Source organism: Sciurus carolinensis, chromosome 4, assembly GCF_902686445.1.
Source record: "Sciurus carolinensis chromosome 4, mSciCar1.2, whole genome shotgun sequence".
Taxonomy (NCBI): domain Eukaryota; kingdom Metazoa; phylum Chordata; class Mammalia; order Rodentia; family Sciuridae; genus Sciurus; species Sciurus carolinensis.
This window is the reverse complement of record NC_062216.1, coordinates 76,373,685-76,391,914: the sequence shown is the minus strand read 5'-3', so window position 1 is coordinate 76,391,914 and position 18,230 is coordinate 76,373,685. Positions and strand designations below refer to the sequence as shown.

General features: G+C 35.3%; 1 protein-coding gene across 2 annotated transcripts in view; it reads left to right on the top strand.

Annotated features, from left to right (window-relative positions):
- LOC124982632 (pregnancy zone protein-like) overlaps positions 1–18,230 on the top strand; it is a 46,611-nt gene that overhangs the window by 15,156 nt on the left and 13,225 nt on the right. Inside the window, exons 14-19 of one of the 2 annotated variants that reach the window (XM_047549593.1) lie at positions 6,831–6,973; positions 8,295–8,444; positions 12,164–12,328; positions 12,761–12,863; positions 17,069–17,213; positions 17,875–18,103. In XM_047549593.1, coding sequence (XP_047405549.1) covers positions 6,831–6,973; positions 8,295–8,444; positions 12,164–12,328; positions 12,761–12,863; positions 17,069–17,213; positions 17,875–18,103 — 935 coding nt within the window. Of the gene's footprint in view, positions 1–6,830; positions 6,974–8,294; positions 8,445–12,163; positions 12,329–12,760; positions 12,864–17,065; positions 17,214–17,874; positions 18,104–18,230 lie in introns of both variants that reach the window. The other variant, XM_047549592.1, reaches the window with a different exon arrangement.

Below are 18,230 nucleotides of genomic sequence, written 5' to 3'. Positions count from 1 at the left end.
GTGACAGAGCCATGTTAAAGTTACCCAGTGGTCTATTTGATTATTGTGTTGTGGTCTATTTGATTCTTGAAATTGAGAAGGGTTTGTTTGATGCACACATATACTTCATTGTTTGGGGCATAAACATTTAAAACTGTTATGTCTTGTTGATGTGTGATTCCCTTTAAAAGTATGAAATGACTTCCTTTATCTCTTCTTATTAACTTTGACTTAAATTCAACTTTATCTGATATGAGGATAGAAACCCCTGCTTGTTTTCATGATCCATGTGAGTGATGTTTTTTCCCCTTGCTTTCATCTTCAGTCTGTGGAAGTATTTGCCTATGAAGTGAGTTTCTTGGAGATAGCATATTGTTGGGTCTTGTTTTTTAATTCAATCTGCCAGTCTGTGTCTTTTGATTGATGAGTTTAGGTCAATAATGTTCAAGGTTATTATTGAGATATGATTTGTGTTCCATCATTTGTGTTTATTTCTAGTTTTTAATTTGAATTAGTTTCTCCTTTGATTGACTATTCCTTTAGTGTATTTCCTCCCTTTGCTGGTTTTCACTTTTTTTTTTTCATTTCTTCTTCATGGAATATTTTGTTGAGAATGTTCTGTAGTGCAGGCTTTCTAGTTGCAAATTCTTTTAACTTTTGTTTGTATTGGAAGGTTTTATTTCATCTTTAAATCTGAAGCTTAATTTTGCTGGATATAGGATTCTTGGTTAGCATCCATTTTCTTTCAGAGCTTGGTATATGTTATTCCAGGACCTCCTAGCTTTGAGGGTCTGGGTTGAGAAATCAGCTGAGATCTGAATTGGTTTCCCCCTATACATAATCTGATATTTTACTCCTGCAGTCTTTAAAATACTATCCTTATTCGGTATGTTAGGCATTTTCATTATAATGTGCCTTGGTGTGGGTCTGTTGTATTTTTGTACATTTCGGGTCCTGTAAGCCTCTTGTATTTGATTTCCATTCCATTCTTTAGGTTTGGGAAATTTTCTGTTATCATTTCATTGAAAAGATTGTGCATTCCTTTGGTCTCTATCTCCATGCCTTCATCTATCCAGTAAATCTGAAATTTGGTCTCTTCAGATTATCCATAGTTCTTGGAAGTCTTGTTCATAGTTTCTTAACATTTTCTCTCCATGGTCCACTCTATTTTCAAGATTATGTACTTTGTCTTCATTGCCTGAGGTTCTGTCTTCCAAGTGGTTTATTCTGTTGGTGATGCTTTCTATTGAATTTTAATTTGGTTTATTGTTTCCATAATTTTAAGGATTTCTGCTTGTTGTTTTTTTTTCATACTCTCTGCCTTTTTATTGAAGTGATCTTTCACTTCATGTATTTTCTTTCTGATTTCATTTCTTATACTGTCCCTTACTTCACAGATCAGTTTAACAATGTACATTCTAAACTACTTCTCTGATATTTCTTCCACTGCGGTGTCAATGGATTCTGTTATTGGAGTATCTTGGTTTGTTTGGGGTGACTTGTTCCCTTGATTTTTCATGTTGCTTGTTGTGTCTACCCATCTAATAGTATGGATCTGAGGCAGTAGAGTTTCTACTCTGTGGTTTTATAGTGTTGCTGAAGGTTTCCAGTACCTCACTGTTTAGGGGGAGACAAATAACAACAAAAACCAATGCAAACAATATGCAGCTTTAAACCAAATAGTTCCTACTATGACATCTACAATTTTATTCGTCACAATAAACAGAAATGTTATGATCAGTTATTGCCTACAATAAAAACAACAAGTTTGCAAAAGGGTTTATAATTTCAAATGGTAGACAGGAAGAGAACAGAAATTATATAGAATGTGATAATTATGAGGTAGGAGGAGAAAAGAAGAAATAAAAAATTAAAGGAAGAGTGAAAGAACAATATAGATTGGCTGTTCGAAGAAAGGAGAGAATGAAGGGGAACAGGCGTGAGAAAAAATATGTAAAGTAAAAATTTTGGAAAATAATAAAAGAATACAAACAAAATTGTATTAATCAAACATGCTAGTTCACAAAAAACTAATCCATGAAAAATAACTGGCTTTAAAAATGCTAGAAATGAGAAAAAAACAAATGGGAATATGTAAAAAGTTCCATGTACCATTAAGGTCACAATTAAACAGAGAAAAAGAATTTTTAAAAATATTGATGAAAAGTTAAAAAATTCTTTCCATTGGAGTTCAAAAGATTCTCAGTTTCTCTCAGCAGTTTTAGGTGGGAGCGTCTGGAGAGTGATCATTCACCCTCTAAATTGCTGGAGTGAACATGGTGATCCCGTAAGTAGAATTCCTGGAGGTGCAGTTTAGGCTTAGATGGGCTCCAGGCTCTTTACTGAATGCTAATCAGTCTGGAGATTTTAAATCAGCACACCTCTAGTGCCCAGGACTTGCTGGTCCATACTGGAAGACTGTACCCCAAGGGTCCCCGCTGGGTTCCACTCATGTGGTGGGGGACCCAATTCTTAGACCCCTGTGTCACCTCAGACCCCATGTTTCCTGGTCTTGGGTTCAGTCTCCAAACTCTTCTGCCCCTGCCCTTCATAGTTCCTGGCCAGCGGCCTCTCTCTCCCAGCCTGTCCAGCAAGCAGTCAGATTGGAGGAACAGGGGTAAAGTTGGGTGGGTTTTCACAACCAGTTGTACCCAGTGTAAACCTCTCTTCACGTCTGATTTTTTTCTGGTCACTTAAGCACACTCGATGCCATGCAGTGTGTTTACTGGGCCTGTATTTGGGGCCAAACTCAGGTTTGCCAGAAATCAGCTACCTCAACTGTGGGCCCCCACACAGTGGTTGCAAAACATTTCCTTCCTTTGTCCTTTGCACGTAACCTGGAGAGATGGCAGCTCGTTTTTTCTACACATGGATATTGTGACCGCTCTGGCTGGTGCTTGTGGTCCAGCCCTGGTAGTGGCTGTGCTGCTAGGGATTTCTTCCTTATTTTATTACATCCAACCTCCTGAGTACAAATCTGCTTTGAATGTCCAGTTTTATTTTTTTTTTTGCCTTTTTTTTATTTTTTTTATTTTTTTTTAATTGTATACAAATGGGATACATGTTGTTTCTCTATTTGTACATAGAGTCAAGGCATACCATTTGTGTAATCATACGTTTACATAGGGCAATGATGTTTATTTTTTTTCCCTTCCCCCCACCCCTCCCACCCCTCTTTCCCCTCTATACAGTCCTTCTTTCCTTCATTCTTACCGCTCTCCTTAACCCTAACCCTAAACCTAACCCTAAACCTAATGCTAACCCCTCCCACCCCCCATTATATGTCTTCATCCGCTTATCATCGAGATCATTCGTCCTTTAGTTTTTTGAGATTGGCTTATCTCACATAGCATGATATTCTCCAATTTCATCCATTTGCCTGCAAATGCCATAATTTTATCATTCTTCATTGCGGAGTAATATTCCATTGTATAAATATGCCACAGTTTCTTTATCCATTCATCAAATGAAGGGCATCTAGGTTGGTTCCACAATCTGGCTATGGTGAATTGAGCAGCAATGAACATTGATGTGGCTGTATCTCTGTAGTATGCTGATTTTAAGTCCTTTGGGTATACGCCAAGGAGTGGGATAGCTGGGTCAAATGGTGTTTCCATTCCAAGCTTTCTGAGGAATCTCCACACTGCTTTCCAGAGTGGCTGCACTAATTTGCAACCCCACCAGCAATGTATGAGTGTTCCTTTTTCACCACATCCTCGCCAACACCTATTGTTGCTTGTATTCTTGATAATCGCCATTCTAATTGGGGTGAGATGAAATCTTAGGGTAGTTTTGATTTGCATTTCCCTTATTACTAGGGATGTTGAACATTTCTTCATATATCTGTTGATTACTTGTACATCTTCTTCTGTGAAGTGTCTGTTCATTTCCTTAGACCATTTGTTGATTGGATTATTTGTATTCTTCGTGTAGAGTTTTTTGAGTTCTTTATAGATTCTGGAAATTAGCGCTCTATCTGAGGTATGGTTGGCAAAGATATTCTCCCACTCTGTAGGCTCTCTCTTCACATTACTGATAGTTTCCTTTGCTGAGAGAAAGCTTTTTAGTTTGAATCTATCCCAGTTATTGATTCTTGCTTTTATTTCTTGTGCTATGGGAGTCCTGTTAAGGAAGTCTGATCCTAAGCCAACAAGTTGAAGATTTGGACCTACTTTTTCTTCTATAAGATGCAGGGTCTCTGGTCTGATTCCGAGGTCCTTGATCCATTTTGAGTTGAGTTTTGTGTAGGGTGAGAGATAGGGGTTTAATTTCATTCTATTGCATATGGTTTTCCAGTTTTCCCAGCACCATTTGTTTTAAATTCTAGAAAAGTCCCCAGCTTTTTGTTGTTGTTGTTCACCAACTTGCTGAGAAGCTACCTGTTTGCTTTCTTGGTTTCACTCCACGGAGCAACCAGGAAAATGAGCTCCTCTATTCTGCCATCCTGAAAACCCCTCAGACACTCTTTCAAGGTACACTAGTTTGTTCACTTTAGTTCATCTCTTCTATTTGACACTGAAGTAAAACCTTTTTAAAACCTAAGCTTCCTTCCATTTTCTCCCTAAAAATAAATGTATACTGTTCACCTTAATATTGCAGAGAAGGAAAGATAATTATGAAAAATTGGAAGAATGGTAATAAAGATTTTTTCTGTGCCAGACCTTAAGCACTTCATACTTTAAATTGGGTTTACTTCATGAATAAATTGGAGGAAGGGAACCAAGTTTATTTTCTATTCTAATTTAATCCATGTGAAGGATTAAAAGAGAAACATGAACATTGTAGTATCTAAATTCTAACCTAAGGCAAACATTTTGCCAACCTCCACCTCATCACAGAACTAAATTTAATAACTATTTGAACTTGTTCTGTGTCTAACATTTTCTTTTATTTTTATGGTCCCTCTCCCTAATAATTTGGGGAAAATAAAATACCAATTATTTATTAGAAAACAATTTTAATTATATGTTATAAGTTTTACAAATTATGCAGTTGCTGTCCATTAAGAATCATTGAAAACCCTAACATTCTATATTTGTTCACCACTTGTTTGACTTTTTTAATTGCTCAACTTGGATTGGCTCCCATTGTTATCGTTTTTACACTATTCTGTACAGCATTCAAATTTCTAATTTCAGACTATTTTTGAATATGTTTAAAATTCAGAATACAGATTATAACAAAAGCTTCACAAATGTCAGTAATAAGGAGTTTGATTTCTTTAAATTATTCTTTTCAGAAAAGATGTCTGCTCTAACTTCTCTTTCTGATTTTATGATATTTCAAGTCTACTCTGCTTTCTATAGTTAGCTCAAGACACAGTGATGGGAGGACTGAAATCATTTTAGAGGGGAAATTTATGTCTTTTTCAAGATTAGAAATGAAACTTGATCTGTCCAATTGGACAATGCTATGAATGACATGGCACTGCTTAAGTGACATTAGAAACCCCATTTCCTCTCAACCTTAGAGTTTTGCTACATAAGCAAACAATGTTAAGTTAAAGTAAACTTTACATAGTATTGGAAAAAATCCATTTTTACAGAGAGTTAAACCATTTTTAACTGAGCATCACCAATAGCAGGGCTTTTAGACACTTTTAAAAAATAAATTTTATCTGTACATATATAAGGTGTTCAACATGATTTATGGGATAATGTAGGAAACAAAATGGTTACTATAGTGATACAAATTAATAGATACATTATCTCACCTGGTTGCACATTTTATTGTATATGTACCAAGGGCAGCTACAACCTACGCAGCAGAAATCCCAAACACAGTATACTTTTGTTAACTATAATATTCATGTTGTACATTAGACTTTCTCATCCTAATATAATACTTTACAAAATTTACTGAAGGATAGTAGACCTAATTTTTAAACACTTATAGTCAAAAGGGAAAATCAGTTGTAATTTATCTACGATTATAATGTCCTTGTCCTATGTTATTTTGACTTTCAACAATGTCTAAAGACTTTGTTTTTCTATATGTAGCCTAATTGTACCAAGAATATGTGACTGGAAAACTTGGAAATGCAGGACTGGGAAGCCTTATAGCTGGGTGTCTGGGTATAGGATGTGGAGAAGAGGAAAGAAGGTGTGGAACAAATGACAGATTGTTTTCTGTCCTTTTGTGAACCAATATTCCAAACTCTTTGTTATCATTAGAAAAATTCCTTAGTTTTTTTGTTTTACAATTTTTTTTTCAACTAAATGTGGGTCATAAACTCAAGTCAGCATTGAACCTTTCAGAAAATAGAAATATTGCATCTGGCCTTTTGTTTCTTTTCACTAGTCTTAAATTTTAATGTGCTTTTCAATGCGCTGAGTACTGTTCAACACTTCTGGTAGACACACATTAATAGGACTTGTAAGAGCTTAAAACTGCAATGAAAAGTTGAAGATCTACATATTCTTTAGGAAGTTTAGTGCCCATGAATTTTTTTCATATTCTGAGATTTTAAAAGTCACATATTTGAAAAATATCTTACAAATTTGAGCACTATTTAAGTTGAAAATCACCTCTAGTCTGAAGTCTAAATAAAATGATCACCATTCATTGTGCATACATGTGGAGCAACTTGAAGATACTAATATTTAAGTTGATTTAGGCATCAGTTAGGTGGAAAATTAGATGAAGAAAGGTGTAAGTGAAAGGAATCTTGTTAATTTAATGTACAATTGAAGTCATAAAGGGAGATATCAGTCTATTAATATCACCAAATAACTTAAATGACATTTAAAGAGACTAAGTCACTGAATGCATAGGCACAGTTCTGAACTGGGTGAGATCAAGCAACAGTGTCCTAACTCACCACCACATTTCTCACTCTTTCCACACTCCAGTGAAAGGCAGTTTTTCCTTGTCACTCTCTGTGGAGTTAGACATCGCTCCTATCGCACGAATGTTCCTCTTTACCATTTTACCAGATGGAGAAGTTATCGGAGATTCTGAGAATTTTGAAATTGAAAATTGCTTAGCCAACAAGGTAAGTGATTCAACATAAAATGGTAAGAACACAAGTAAGTGATACTATAGCTACCATCAATTTTATCCCAAAGAAAAGTGGACCCAGAAGAGTAAAATGAGTTGTTCAGTGGTTACCAACAAATTAATGGCAGAGTCAAAACTTCAGGCTTCTAGTACAGCACTGTTTTAATTACTCAAAGCTGCTACCACATAAAATATAATTCAGTTTTATATTAACTCTTTGCTGACTCCACTGTATGCATATATAAGGTCAATACTCAGAAGTTCCAAACAGCTATAGGACAAATACAAATAACAAGAGATACCTTTCATATACCAGAAACATCAATGGGCCTCTAAAATTCAAACAAACTATCCTTGTGATGTCTAAGTTAATGTCTTGGGAGAAGATTGATATATTGAACAAGGATTTAACATTTTTTTCACAATAGCTAAGCTATGGAACCAACCTAGGTGCCCTTCAACAGATAAATGAATAAAGAAAATGTGACACACACTCACACGCACACACACACACACACACACACACACAGGAATGTTACCCAGCCATAAAGAAGAATGAAATTATGGCATTTGCCAGTAAATGGATGGAACTGGAGACTATTAGGCTGAGTGAAGTAAGCCAATCCCAAAGGCTGAATGTTCTTTCTGATATGAAGATGCTAACACACAATGAGTAGGGCATAGAACTTCATTGGATTAGACAAAGGGGAAAGAAGGGAAAGGAGGTAGAATGGGAATAGGAAAGATAGTAGAATAAATGGGACATAACTTTCCTATGTACATATATGAATACATAACCAGTGAAACTCCACATCATATACAATCACAAGAATGGGATCCCAATTAGAATAAATTATATTCCATGAATGTATAATATGTCAAAATACACTACTGTCATGGGCATCGAAAATGAACAAAAAAATCCCAAATCTTTGGTCAAATTTAACTAATGTGGCTATATTTCAAAGGGTTGGCATTTCTCAAAGGACTCCTATTCCCTGAACAATCTAGAATCTACCTAAATTAAAGAAATGTAGTTGATAATAAAAAAATAATAAACCTTTTCAATAAACAATGAAGAAAAGACGTGAAAAGAGGTTCCCAGTTGACAATCCTGATGTAGTCATACAAAGCAGAATGTAAGGATGACTCAAGAGATGCATGTATGGGTCGGGGAGATAGCTCAGTCGATAGAGTACTTGCCTTGTAAGCACAAGGCCCTGGGTTTGATCCCCAGCGCCCACCCCCCCCCCCAAAAAAAGATGCATGATTAAATCAGAAAGTTGGCTTTTTTGACTTTTCTTTCAATTTCACAGGTGGATTTGAGCTTCAGCCCAGGACAAACACTTCCAGCCTCACATGCCCACCTGAGAATCACAGCTTCTCCTCAATCCCTCTGTGCCATCCGTGCTGTGGACCAAAGTGTGCTGCTCATGAGGCCTGAAGCTGAATTCTCTGTATCCTCGGTGAGTTCCAGTCAGAGTTCAGGGATCAGGAAGACCATGAAAAGGGCTCAGAGCAAGAGAAGCCTCTACTGAAAGTAAAATATGACAATAAAGATACTTACCACTTATGTAGTCCCTGATAGTTTCTCTCCCTGTCCCACAGAGGTGTTCTCACTTACTTACCCCAGCATCCCAGAGAGTATATAATAGCCTCATTTTAAGATGACAATACTAAGAACTGGACAGTTGAGGTATTTGTGCAAGATTACCCAGAAGTAAGTGTCATAACTGAGATGTGATTCTGAAACTCTGCCTGCAAGTTTTGATTCTCCCTATGGCACAGCTTCTATTTCTATAAGGAATCAAATCTAATGTTTTCATTTTAATGTCTTCAATAATCTTAATGAAAGCTACATTTTGTTTAGATTCTTCACTATGAGACAGTTATGTTCAAAAAAGAGAACAGATTAATGAGTTGCTAAAAGTATTACTTAATATGACTTCTGTCTAAATAAAATATTTTTTGTCTCAGGAGTAAATAAACTTGCTATAAAATTAATACTTGAAAGCATTAGGGGGCTGGAGATATAGCTCAGTTGGTAGACTGCTTGCCTCACATGCACAAGGCCCTGGGTTCAATCCCCAGCACCACAAGAAAAAAAAAAAAAAAAAAAAAAGAAAGAAAGAAAGAGAAGAAAGCATCCTAGGGAAGTCACATACCTTCTAACAGATCTATTCATGTCTCTGTATTCCTTGGGATCTGTGAAAATGCTAATAAGTAATTCACAAATTATTTTCAATAATTTTTTTTTAAATTCCCTACTACATCTTTGATAGTAGTCTGATTCACAGACTAAAATTCTGATTTTCTGCTTTTTTCTGTAGTTGTAATAATTTGTGGTGTTATGCTAATTTCCTGACATGTCATGCTAATTTATTTACTATCTTGTCATTCTTCTTCTTGTTTTAAGCCCACTATGTGCTGGATCTGTTGCAGGAGCAGAGGAAAAAGAAATAAGTGTATTACAGTCCTGTCCTTACTGAACTGTCATTATTAGGAACAATATGTAAAAGGCTATATGTGACTCAGAAAAAGAGCAAAAAAATGTTATTACCATTTAGAAAAAACACTGTCAAATACATAGTTTTCAAAGAAACAATTATCAGAAGGAAGGAAAATTTTTAGAAACTACATCTCCAAGTTTTAAATAGAAAACTAGGTTATATATATTTTGAAAATTTTCAGCATAATGTAAAAAAATGTGATTTTATCATTGTCAAAAAGTTATGGTAGACCAGTGTAACTCCACATTATGTTAAACCACAAGAATGGGATCCTAATTAGAGTAAGTTATACTCCATGTATGTGTAATATGTCAAAATACATCCCACTCTCATGCATTTCTAAAAAGAAATAAATAAATATTTTAAAAGTTATGGTAAATTTTATAGCTTTAACTACCTCATGAATCAACATTTTAAAGGACTGATTAATTTGCCTGGAAGGGAAGTATTGCTATTTTTCTATGTTGGGAGGTAAATCGGTCAAAGGTATAAGTACTTCACAGGTTTAAAATTCATATATATGAAGCAGAAACTAGAACAAACACAAAATAAACTTTTGTTCATCAAAAATAATGTCCTTCAGCTTGAAGCACATAATCAAAGTTCTTCTCTACTATTTTAATAGTTCAAAATAGCTCTTCATAAAATAATACTTCTCACACTGAAGAGCAATTATATTTCTCTACTTAATTATAAGATGGCATCAAGAGTTAACCTGGAAAAGGGAATTTTCTTTCTGGGTGTTTTCTTTGGAAACACACTTAATTTTTTTACACTTCCTATATATGGTAGTCTATTCTAAACTTTCAGCATATATTAATAGAATTTAGTCTACTTCTCAATATTTATATCTACTCTGTTTAGTCATATAAATTTTTTAAAGGTATTTTTTATACCTTTATTTTTATTTATTCATTTTTATGTGGTGCTGATAATTGAACCCAGTGCTCACACATGCTAGTCAAGATCTCTACCAGTGAGTCACATCTCTAGCCCCTAGTCAATAAATTTAATGGTTGTTTTGGTTGCATACAAAGTTTTGAGTGTTATGGAGATGAGACAGGATCATAATCATAAATGGAGATTTCAGCTTTTTAAGTTATAGAAATATTTAAGCACACTTGTTTTGAATAATAACTTAGAAAACATTGGTTTATCCAATAAAGATAATGCATTGTCACCGATGTGCCCATTTAACTCTTCTGCTGGAGAATAAAGGTAAATAAGCAAAGAAGTATAAGCTGTTAACTATCTACTATTGCATATAACCCTTTCCCCAAAAACTTAGTGACTGAACACAGTAAACTTCTATTATCTCTTCTAGTTTCTGTGAGTCAGGTATTCAGAACAACTTATCTAGGTGGCTGTGATTTGTGATCTCTCATATGATTATGATTAACATGTTGGCCAGAGTTGCAGTCTTACAAAGTTGACTGAATTTGGGAGACCTGATTCCAAGATGGGTTTTTCATGTTACCTCATATTTCTCATCTCAGAGACTTCATATTACCAGAGATATTTCTGGTAGGATGAGGGATCCAAGAGAGCTAAAGCTCTTGGCCTAGCCTTGGAAGTTGTATACTATCATATCCACAATATCCCTCAGGGTACAGGATACAGGATGCAAGTCAGTCCTATACATCATGGGAAGAACACTGCAAAGGCATGAATGACAATAGGCAGAGATTATTATTCAGAGAAATTTTGGAGATGGTCTTCATAGGCTGCCTGCTAACCCCCAGTGATTCATGATCCTCCCACATGTAAAAGACACTCAATCTTCTGTCTGTGGTTCCTAAAATTCTCGTTTTAAAATAACAACAGCTCAAAAACTGAATTTCACCATTTAAATCAGATCCAAGTAGAAAGGATGCTTCCCAGGGTAATTCCTCTAGTTATAGTACCTCTAGTTATGAATATCTTGAATTAAAGTGAAATTAAGTCATTTGCCTCCACACACCGAACACACAATGGTGGAACTGTTAAGGAATGATCACTAATGATGTCCTGTCCAAAAATGGGGAAACAGAAGGCAGGCACTCAGGAGTTACTGGTCTACAATAGTTCGAAGATCAAGCCAGGCAGATGCTGGAAGGTCTTCAGTTAAGACTATCTTACTCCAGCCCAGGAATAAATATTCAGGCCTCTGGCTCTATGCTATGAGGATTTGGTTCTAAATCATCCTTCTTTTTCCATAAAAAAGTAATCTCTGTTTGCAATTGTATAAATGTCTATCTACCCAAAATGGATGATATATGCTCATTAATGTGCCTGTGTGGTTCTTCAGTACAAAAACAAAGCTGAATAGACATAAAAATTTAACAGGGGGCAATAACAATTCATACCTGAATTCCATGGGGCATTATCATCATCAAACACAGAGGTAAGTTAGATATCTCCTTCCAATAAATGATCTAGTTTTACCTCTAAACTCCACACTGAAGTTTTGATTAATACTTCACAATTTAAGATTTTATTACTCTTTGAAAGCAATTCCCCAAGCAGGTTTTACTGTTAAAAATCAACCAAATCTTTAAATTCTCTCTAAGGTACCAACTACCTGAATGTACTCAAGAAAAGGTTGATGATAATCATCCAATTTCTATCAATTCACTGAATAATTAAAAAAAAAAAATCAGGTAAGAGTTCTGCCTTTGATCTCCCTGCTGCTACAGGTCTATAATCTGCTAACTGTGAAGGATCTCACTGATTTTCCTGACAATATGGACCAGCAGGAGGAAGAGCAGGCAAGCTGTGTACATTCTTATATCATTCGTGGAGGAGCTGTCTATATTCCCTTATCAAGTGATGATGAAGATGATGTTTTTAGTTTCCTCAAGGTAAAGCTGTTGCTGTGTTAGGGTTTTTTATGTTACTAAAACTTTCTATTTATAAATGATTTTAGTAATTTTTATTTCACCTTGCCACTTTATTTTTCAGCTGAGAAAATGAATTCAATGACAAAAGTAAAATGTCTTTTAATATCGCACAAGATTTCTGTTAGTAAGTCAGTTAAGGCTAGACCCAACCTCTGGCTATTCATCAGATGCTTTTTAATTATAGTTATGTGTTTTTTTCCCAACTAAACAAAAATAAATAATAAATAAAAAATATGAACAATCCATAAATTAATTTTACTACAGTGTGTTTCCCAAGTTGTGCATATCTCCAAGGAATTAACATAAGACTATTGGAATTACACAGAAAATTTCTAAGGGTAATATTTTTAAAATTCTAATCAAGTTTATAAAGGGAGTGATCATTTTTTCCAGGGTATGGGATTAAAGGTGTTCACCAACTCAAAAATTCGAAAAACACCATCTTGTTCAGTTACCCACATACCTACAAGAGCAGCTGGACAAGGATATTATAGAGGTAAAATAACGAGTTGCTTTTAATTTGGTAACCTATACAATACTACTTTTCTGAAAAAGGTAAAATGAAATCAATAATGTAGCCCTATCTCATTTGCATATACACAGAGAACCATGATTTAGATTAGTTGTTTCTTGCTAAGATCACTTAGTTGGTAAACAGCCTATCCAGAACAGATCAGAGGTTTTTTTGTGGATTAGTCAGATGCTTCAGGGTACAAAATCAGATGAAACAGAATATTCCAATGTACTATAAGAGAGGAAATACAGGTATAGCGGAAGGAGAGGGTAATTATCATTATGGAATCAGGAAAGACATTGAGAGATGCTCCATCTTTTAAAACAGGAGAAAGGACAGAAATATCGCATAATTCATGACCCTTAAAAACAGCACTTAAATAAAGCAACCTTCTTCTAGATCTTTCAACTTCCCATTAAAACTTCTATCCTATCCTCAGGTCTACCTACACTCAAAACCCATTATTCACCCTATCTCATTCCTCTTCACATGATTTGGACTACCTTTTCTCCAAAATATTCTGGATGTTTATCTGCTAATAAATACTTACATGTTTTAAGCTCAAATTGGGAATCAGAAGTACTATGTGTAGAGTAGGTAAGTAATGTCTATTTTCTAAGGCTCAAATCCTTCATTAATAAATTGAAGGAATTCGAAACTTCTTTATAGCCTTGCAAAATACCCAATAAAATAATTATGTGTAATTTATCAACACAAATTAATAATTTCTTTGAACATTATTTTCTGTGTTCCTTGACATTAAGGTTACATTTAATGTTAATATCCATTTATAAACAAGTCTTAACATGATGAAAATCATACTATCAACTCTATTGGAAAAGGTCATGTTTTAGTCAGCTTTTTCACTGCTGTGACTTAAAAGACCCAACCAGAACCATTGTAGAGGAGGAAAAGTTTATTTGAGGGCTCGAAGTTTCAGAGGTCTTAGTCCATAAAAACCCACTCCATTCCTCTGGGACTCATGATGAGGCAGAACATCATGGCCGAAGAGTGTGACAGAGGGAAGCAGCTCACATGTTTATCACGAAGCAGAGAGAGAGAGATTTCCACTTGCCAGATACAAATACATACCCCTAAGCCACACCCCAATTTCCACCTCCTCCAGCCGCACCCTACCACTTCTGTTACCACACAATCAATCCCTATCAGGGGTTTAATTCACTGATTGGGTTAAAACTCTTACTATCCAATCACTTCTCCTCTGAACCTTCTTGCATTGTCTCACTTGAGCTTTTGGGGGACACCTCACATCCAAACCACAACAGGCCATAGGCTGACTTCTGTAAAATTCAGTAATAGCATGAATTTCACTTTTTCATTAATGGCAAATATGATTTTGTCATGTAAGGTATTATATAAATGATGAAGAATAAATTATAAAGAAAAGGAAAATAATCTTAAGAACTATATAGAAAGAATTTCAAGTTTAAACTTTGGAGGTGTGGGGAAAAGGAAATGTTCTGGACTTTGTTAAGGATAGAATTTCAGGTATCTGATATGTCAGAAGAAAGAGCACCTAAAATATGTGATAAGTACCAAAAAAGGGATTGAACGTACAGATATAAATGAGCCAAGAAATGAAGGAACTAAGAAAAATGGAATATCTTGTGAATGCTCTTGATAATTATTTAAAGAACATGAAATCATTCCCATAACTGTTGGGAAGCCATCCTACCATCTCAAAATCTTTGATGATATGGATTGGTATAGACAGAGAAGGCTTTAATAGTATCCCTAGGACCTAAGAGAAAGAGGGAGGGAGAAAGATAATAGTTGAACCAAACCAGGGACTAAAATTATGTTAGACGATGATAGAAATGAATAGTTCCTAAAACAATAAAAGTTAAAAATTAACAAATATAGAAGTTATTCATTCTTACTCATAAGTTTAAAGCATAGAAGTTATTCATTCTTTAGTTCAATAACTGACCTACTTTCTGATTATATAACAAATATCAGAAACAAAAATCTTCAACTTTATGAAGGTTGTTTCTAATAGGCATGAGAGATCATAATCAAAATAAGCAAGAATATTATATGGCTCATTAGAAGATGATAAATGCTATAAGGAAAATTCAAATGAGGAAAGGAATTTGAACTAGTAGGTGTTGCAAAGTTACATAGGGAGGGCTGTGGAGGTCTTACCAAGAGTGAAGTTTAAGGAAAACCTGAGTACAGCAAACCACATGACTATCTGAAAGAAGATTATTACTGCCACAGGAAACAATATTAATAACAAAAAGTACTTATGGAGTCCTTTGTTAGGTATATTTCCTTAATTCCTGCAGCAACCTTATATGGTAGACATTCTTATTACCATTTTTTCAGATGGAAAAAAAAATCCTGAGGCCCATAAAGGTAAAATAACTCAGTCACCAACCAATAAGGTGTGGAATGGGAATTCATGTCAGTGAGTCTCACTCCAGATCCCCTGCTCTGAACCTCTACGCTATTCTGCCTCTCAAAGACTTTAAGGTTAGAACTCTCCTGAAGTGTTCTAAGCAGAGTAAGGAAACTTCCATGGTTGAAACAGAATTAATTAAGTGTGAGCAACTGGAGACAGAGATCAGATTAATAACTGAGGTCACACTGTGTAGAACTTCTAGAATCAAGGGTGAGTATTTGACTTTTACTGTGACTGAAATGTGGGGACTTTCAGATGAAGTGTGATATGACCTAAGATCCTTCTCCAATGAAACACTAGACACTAAACTAAGAAAAACAAGTTTCAAGTTTTTGTAATTTTTTGCTTGAAGTTATTGAAGGTCAAAGGGAATATTACAAAGTTAGACTGAGCAGTTCATTTTAAGCCATGAATAGAATATTCAACTGGAAATATTTTGCAATCAGGAATGAAACAGAATATAAGCGGGTTAGTCCAGAGATCAGCACCTTTTCATAAGGTCATATAGGAAAAACAAGCCAGGACAGGGGAAGTTAAGGTGATATGATTTTTTTCTTGGGAAGTGGCTGGACTCAAATACATTAACAGTAGTTTATTAATTGTGATATGAGGAAGTATTGAACTTTGTTATAGAGACTTAAAGGATAGAGTCAAGTTGATAATAAAAACAAATAATACATCCATCATCCCAAAAAATGGAGCTAAAATAATACATAATAGTATGGTTTGTCAGCTACAATAGCTGGAGGAATTAGCAGGTCTTTGAAATCTAGGGTAGGAAACAGAAATGAATTCACTTGGGCACATCATCCATTTACATATTTAAGTATTGAAGATAAGAATAAATAGAGGGAAAATAAAATATTCATGAGAAAACAAAGTCAGAAATAGAGAAGGTTACCTTTTAGAAGGACATGGAGAAAAGCTGTATGATATTCATTAAAGAAATTACTCCTGATCCTTTCTTCAGAAGCATCTATTAGGGGAAAATTAATGGAAATCAGTTTTTCATAACTTACAAGTATTCCTTCACAAGGTATTTCTGAAATATCAAATTGGATACCTGGATAGAGATCCTAACTCAAATTTATCATAAACATGATTTCAGGCACAATATGAGCCAGGCATCCTTCATATCCTGCTTTCTGCTTTCTTGACTTTTAAAGTGATTTCTTTATCTGAAGTATAAGGTTAAAACCATGTGGAAATAACCATAGTTGGTATCTTGAATTTTTCACATTCCTTTTCTATAAACTAATCAGAATAAAATCTATTGTTCTAGTCTGGCTAGAAAGGAGTGAATTTTCAAGCTTCCGTACTGGCACACAGAATTTGTATCATTGGATTCTGTTCATTCTATTGGTAAATCAAACAATTTCCAGTATAGCTACCCTCACATCACCCAAATAGCATTTTATAACTTTTTGTTTGGTCCCTCTAAGGATGAAGCAATACTCGCAACTTAAAAACCAACCCTTCCCACATAAGACCCATAAAACCATCTGTGAGTTATCTTGTTATTCCAGCTACCATTCACATATATTAGGCCATATGTAGAATACATGGAATTGACACCTTCAACAAAGATGTCTCTCTGCTCAGTGAGTAAAAGAGCAACAAATGATTTCCAAAGTTCTACAACACCTAGGAGAAAATTCAGGAAAACTGAAAATTTTCTCTCCCACATCTCACACATGCATTGTGAAATGAATAGATGCATTTTCTTTAATTAAACTATTATTTTCTCTCATTTTATTAGCAGCAGGAATATCAGCAAGCCATAATATTCCTCAAGTAGGTTTACATAATATGATAACTTCAAATAATATGCAAAGTCCAGAGCCAGTTCTTGAAACCGTGCGGAGCTATTTCCCTGAGACCTGGATCTGGGAGTTAGCAGTGGTAGAGTATGTAATTGCACATTTCTCCATTTGCTGTGGGGGAGGGACTGTGGGTCCTCAAGCATTTTCAATCATAAGATAATTCTTCTGAAATGGCACCTCTTTCCCTTATCTTAACCTCCAACCCTTTCAGGATAGACTTAAGTTCAGATGCTTTATTTATGTGAGTTTGTTAATATAATTATCTCAAGAACTGAGCAATTCGAAAATAATTATTCCTGAGACTGGCAGAAAATAACCATGGGAGCTAAAAATATACAAAAGCTGTATTCAGGGAGCTTTCCATAAACAGCATAATTAGAACAAGTACATAAACCAGGCCACATTAATATAATGGTCTATTCATGGAACCATGTTTTTAAAATTTTGCTTAAATAAGAAATGATACAAGTAAGGAAGTTTTAGAACCAAATTGGATCATACTCAAATACATTTATTTAAAGTACAGCCTTGTGTAATATGGTCACAGGCTAATAAGGGAAAGAGGTGGCATTTTGTGCCTTTCATTTTCCCAACTCAGTCCCCAATATATAATCTAGTACACACACATGGCCCACACTTATGCACCCTTAAGTGATCTATTTCTCCACAGTAGTTTTACACTTATTGATTCCCACTTGAGAAAATGTTTCACCTACTTTCTGTTCTTCACATGGTGTCCTCCCAGCTCATCAGGTGTGGCTGAAGTAGGAGGAACCGTCCCTGACACCATCACGGAGTGGAAGGCAGGGGCCCTCTGTCTGTCCAATGACACTGGGCTTGGTCTCTCTCCCACGGCCTCCCTCCGGGTCTTCCAGCCCTTCTTCGTGGAACTCACAATGCCCTACTCTGTGGTCCGTGGAGAGGCCTTCACACTCAAGGCCACTGTGTTGAACTACCTTCCCAAATGCATCCGGGTAAGGAAAATAAGTGTGAATTGGAAGGGTGGATAGAAAAAAGACTCCTTTACTCAAAGTTCACAGCACTAAGAATAATCCTGGGAATTATGTATTGATACTACAAATCAATTGTATGCGGTAGGGC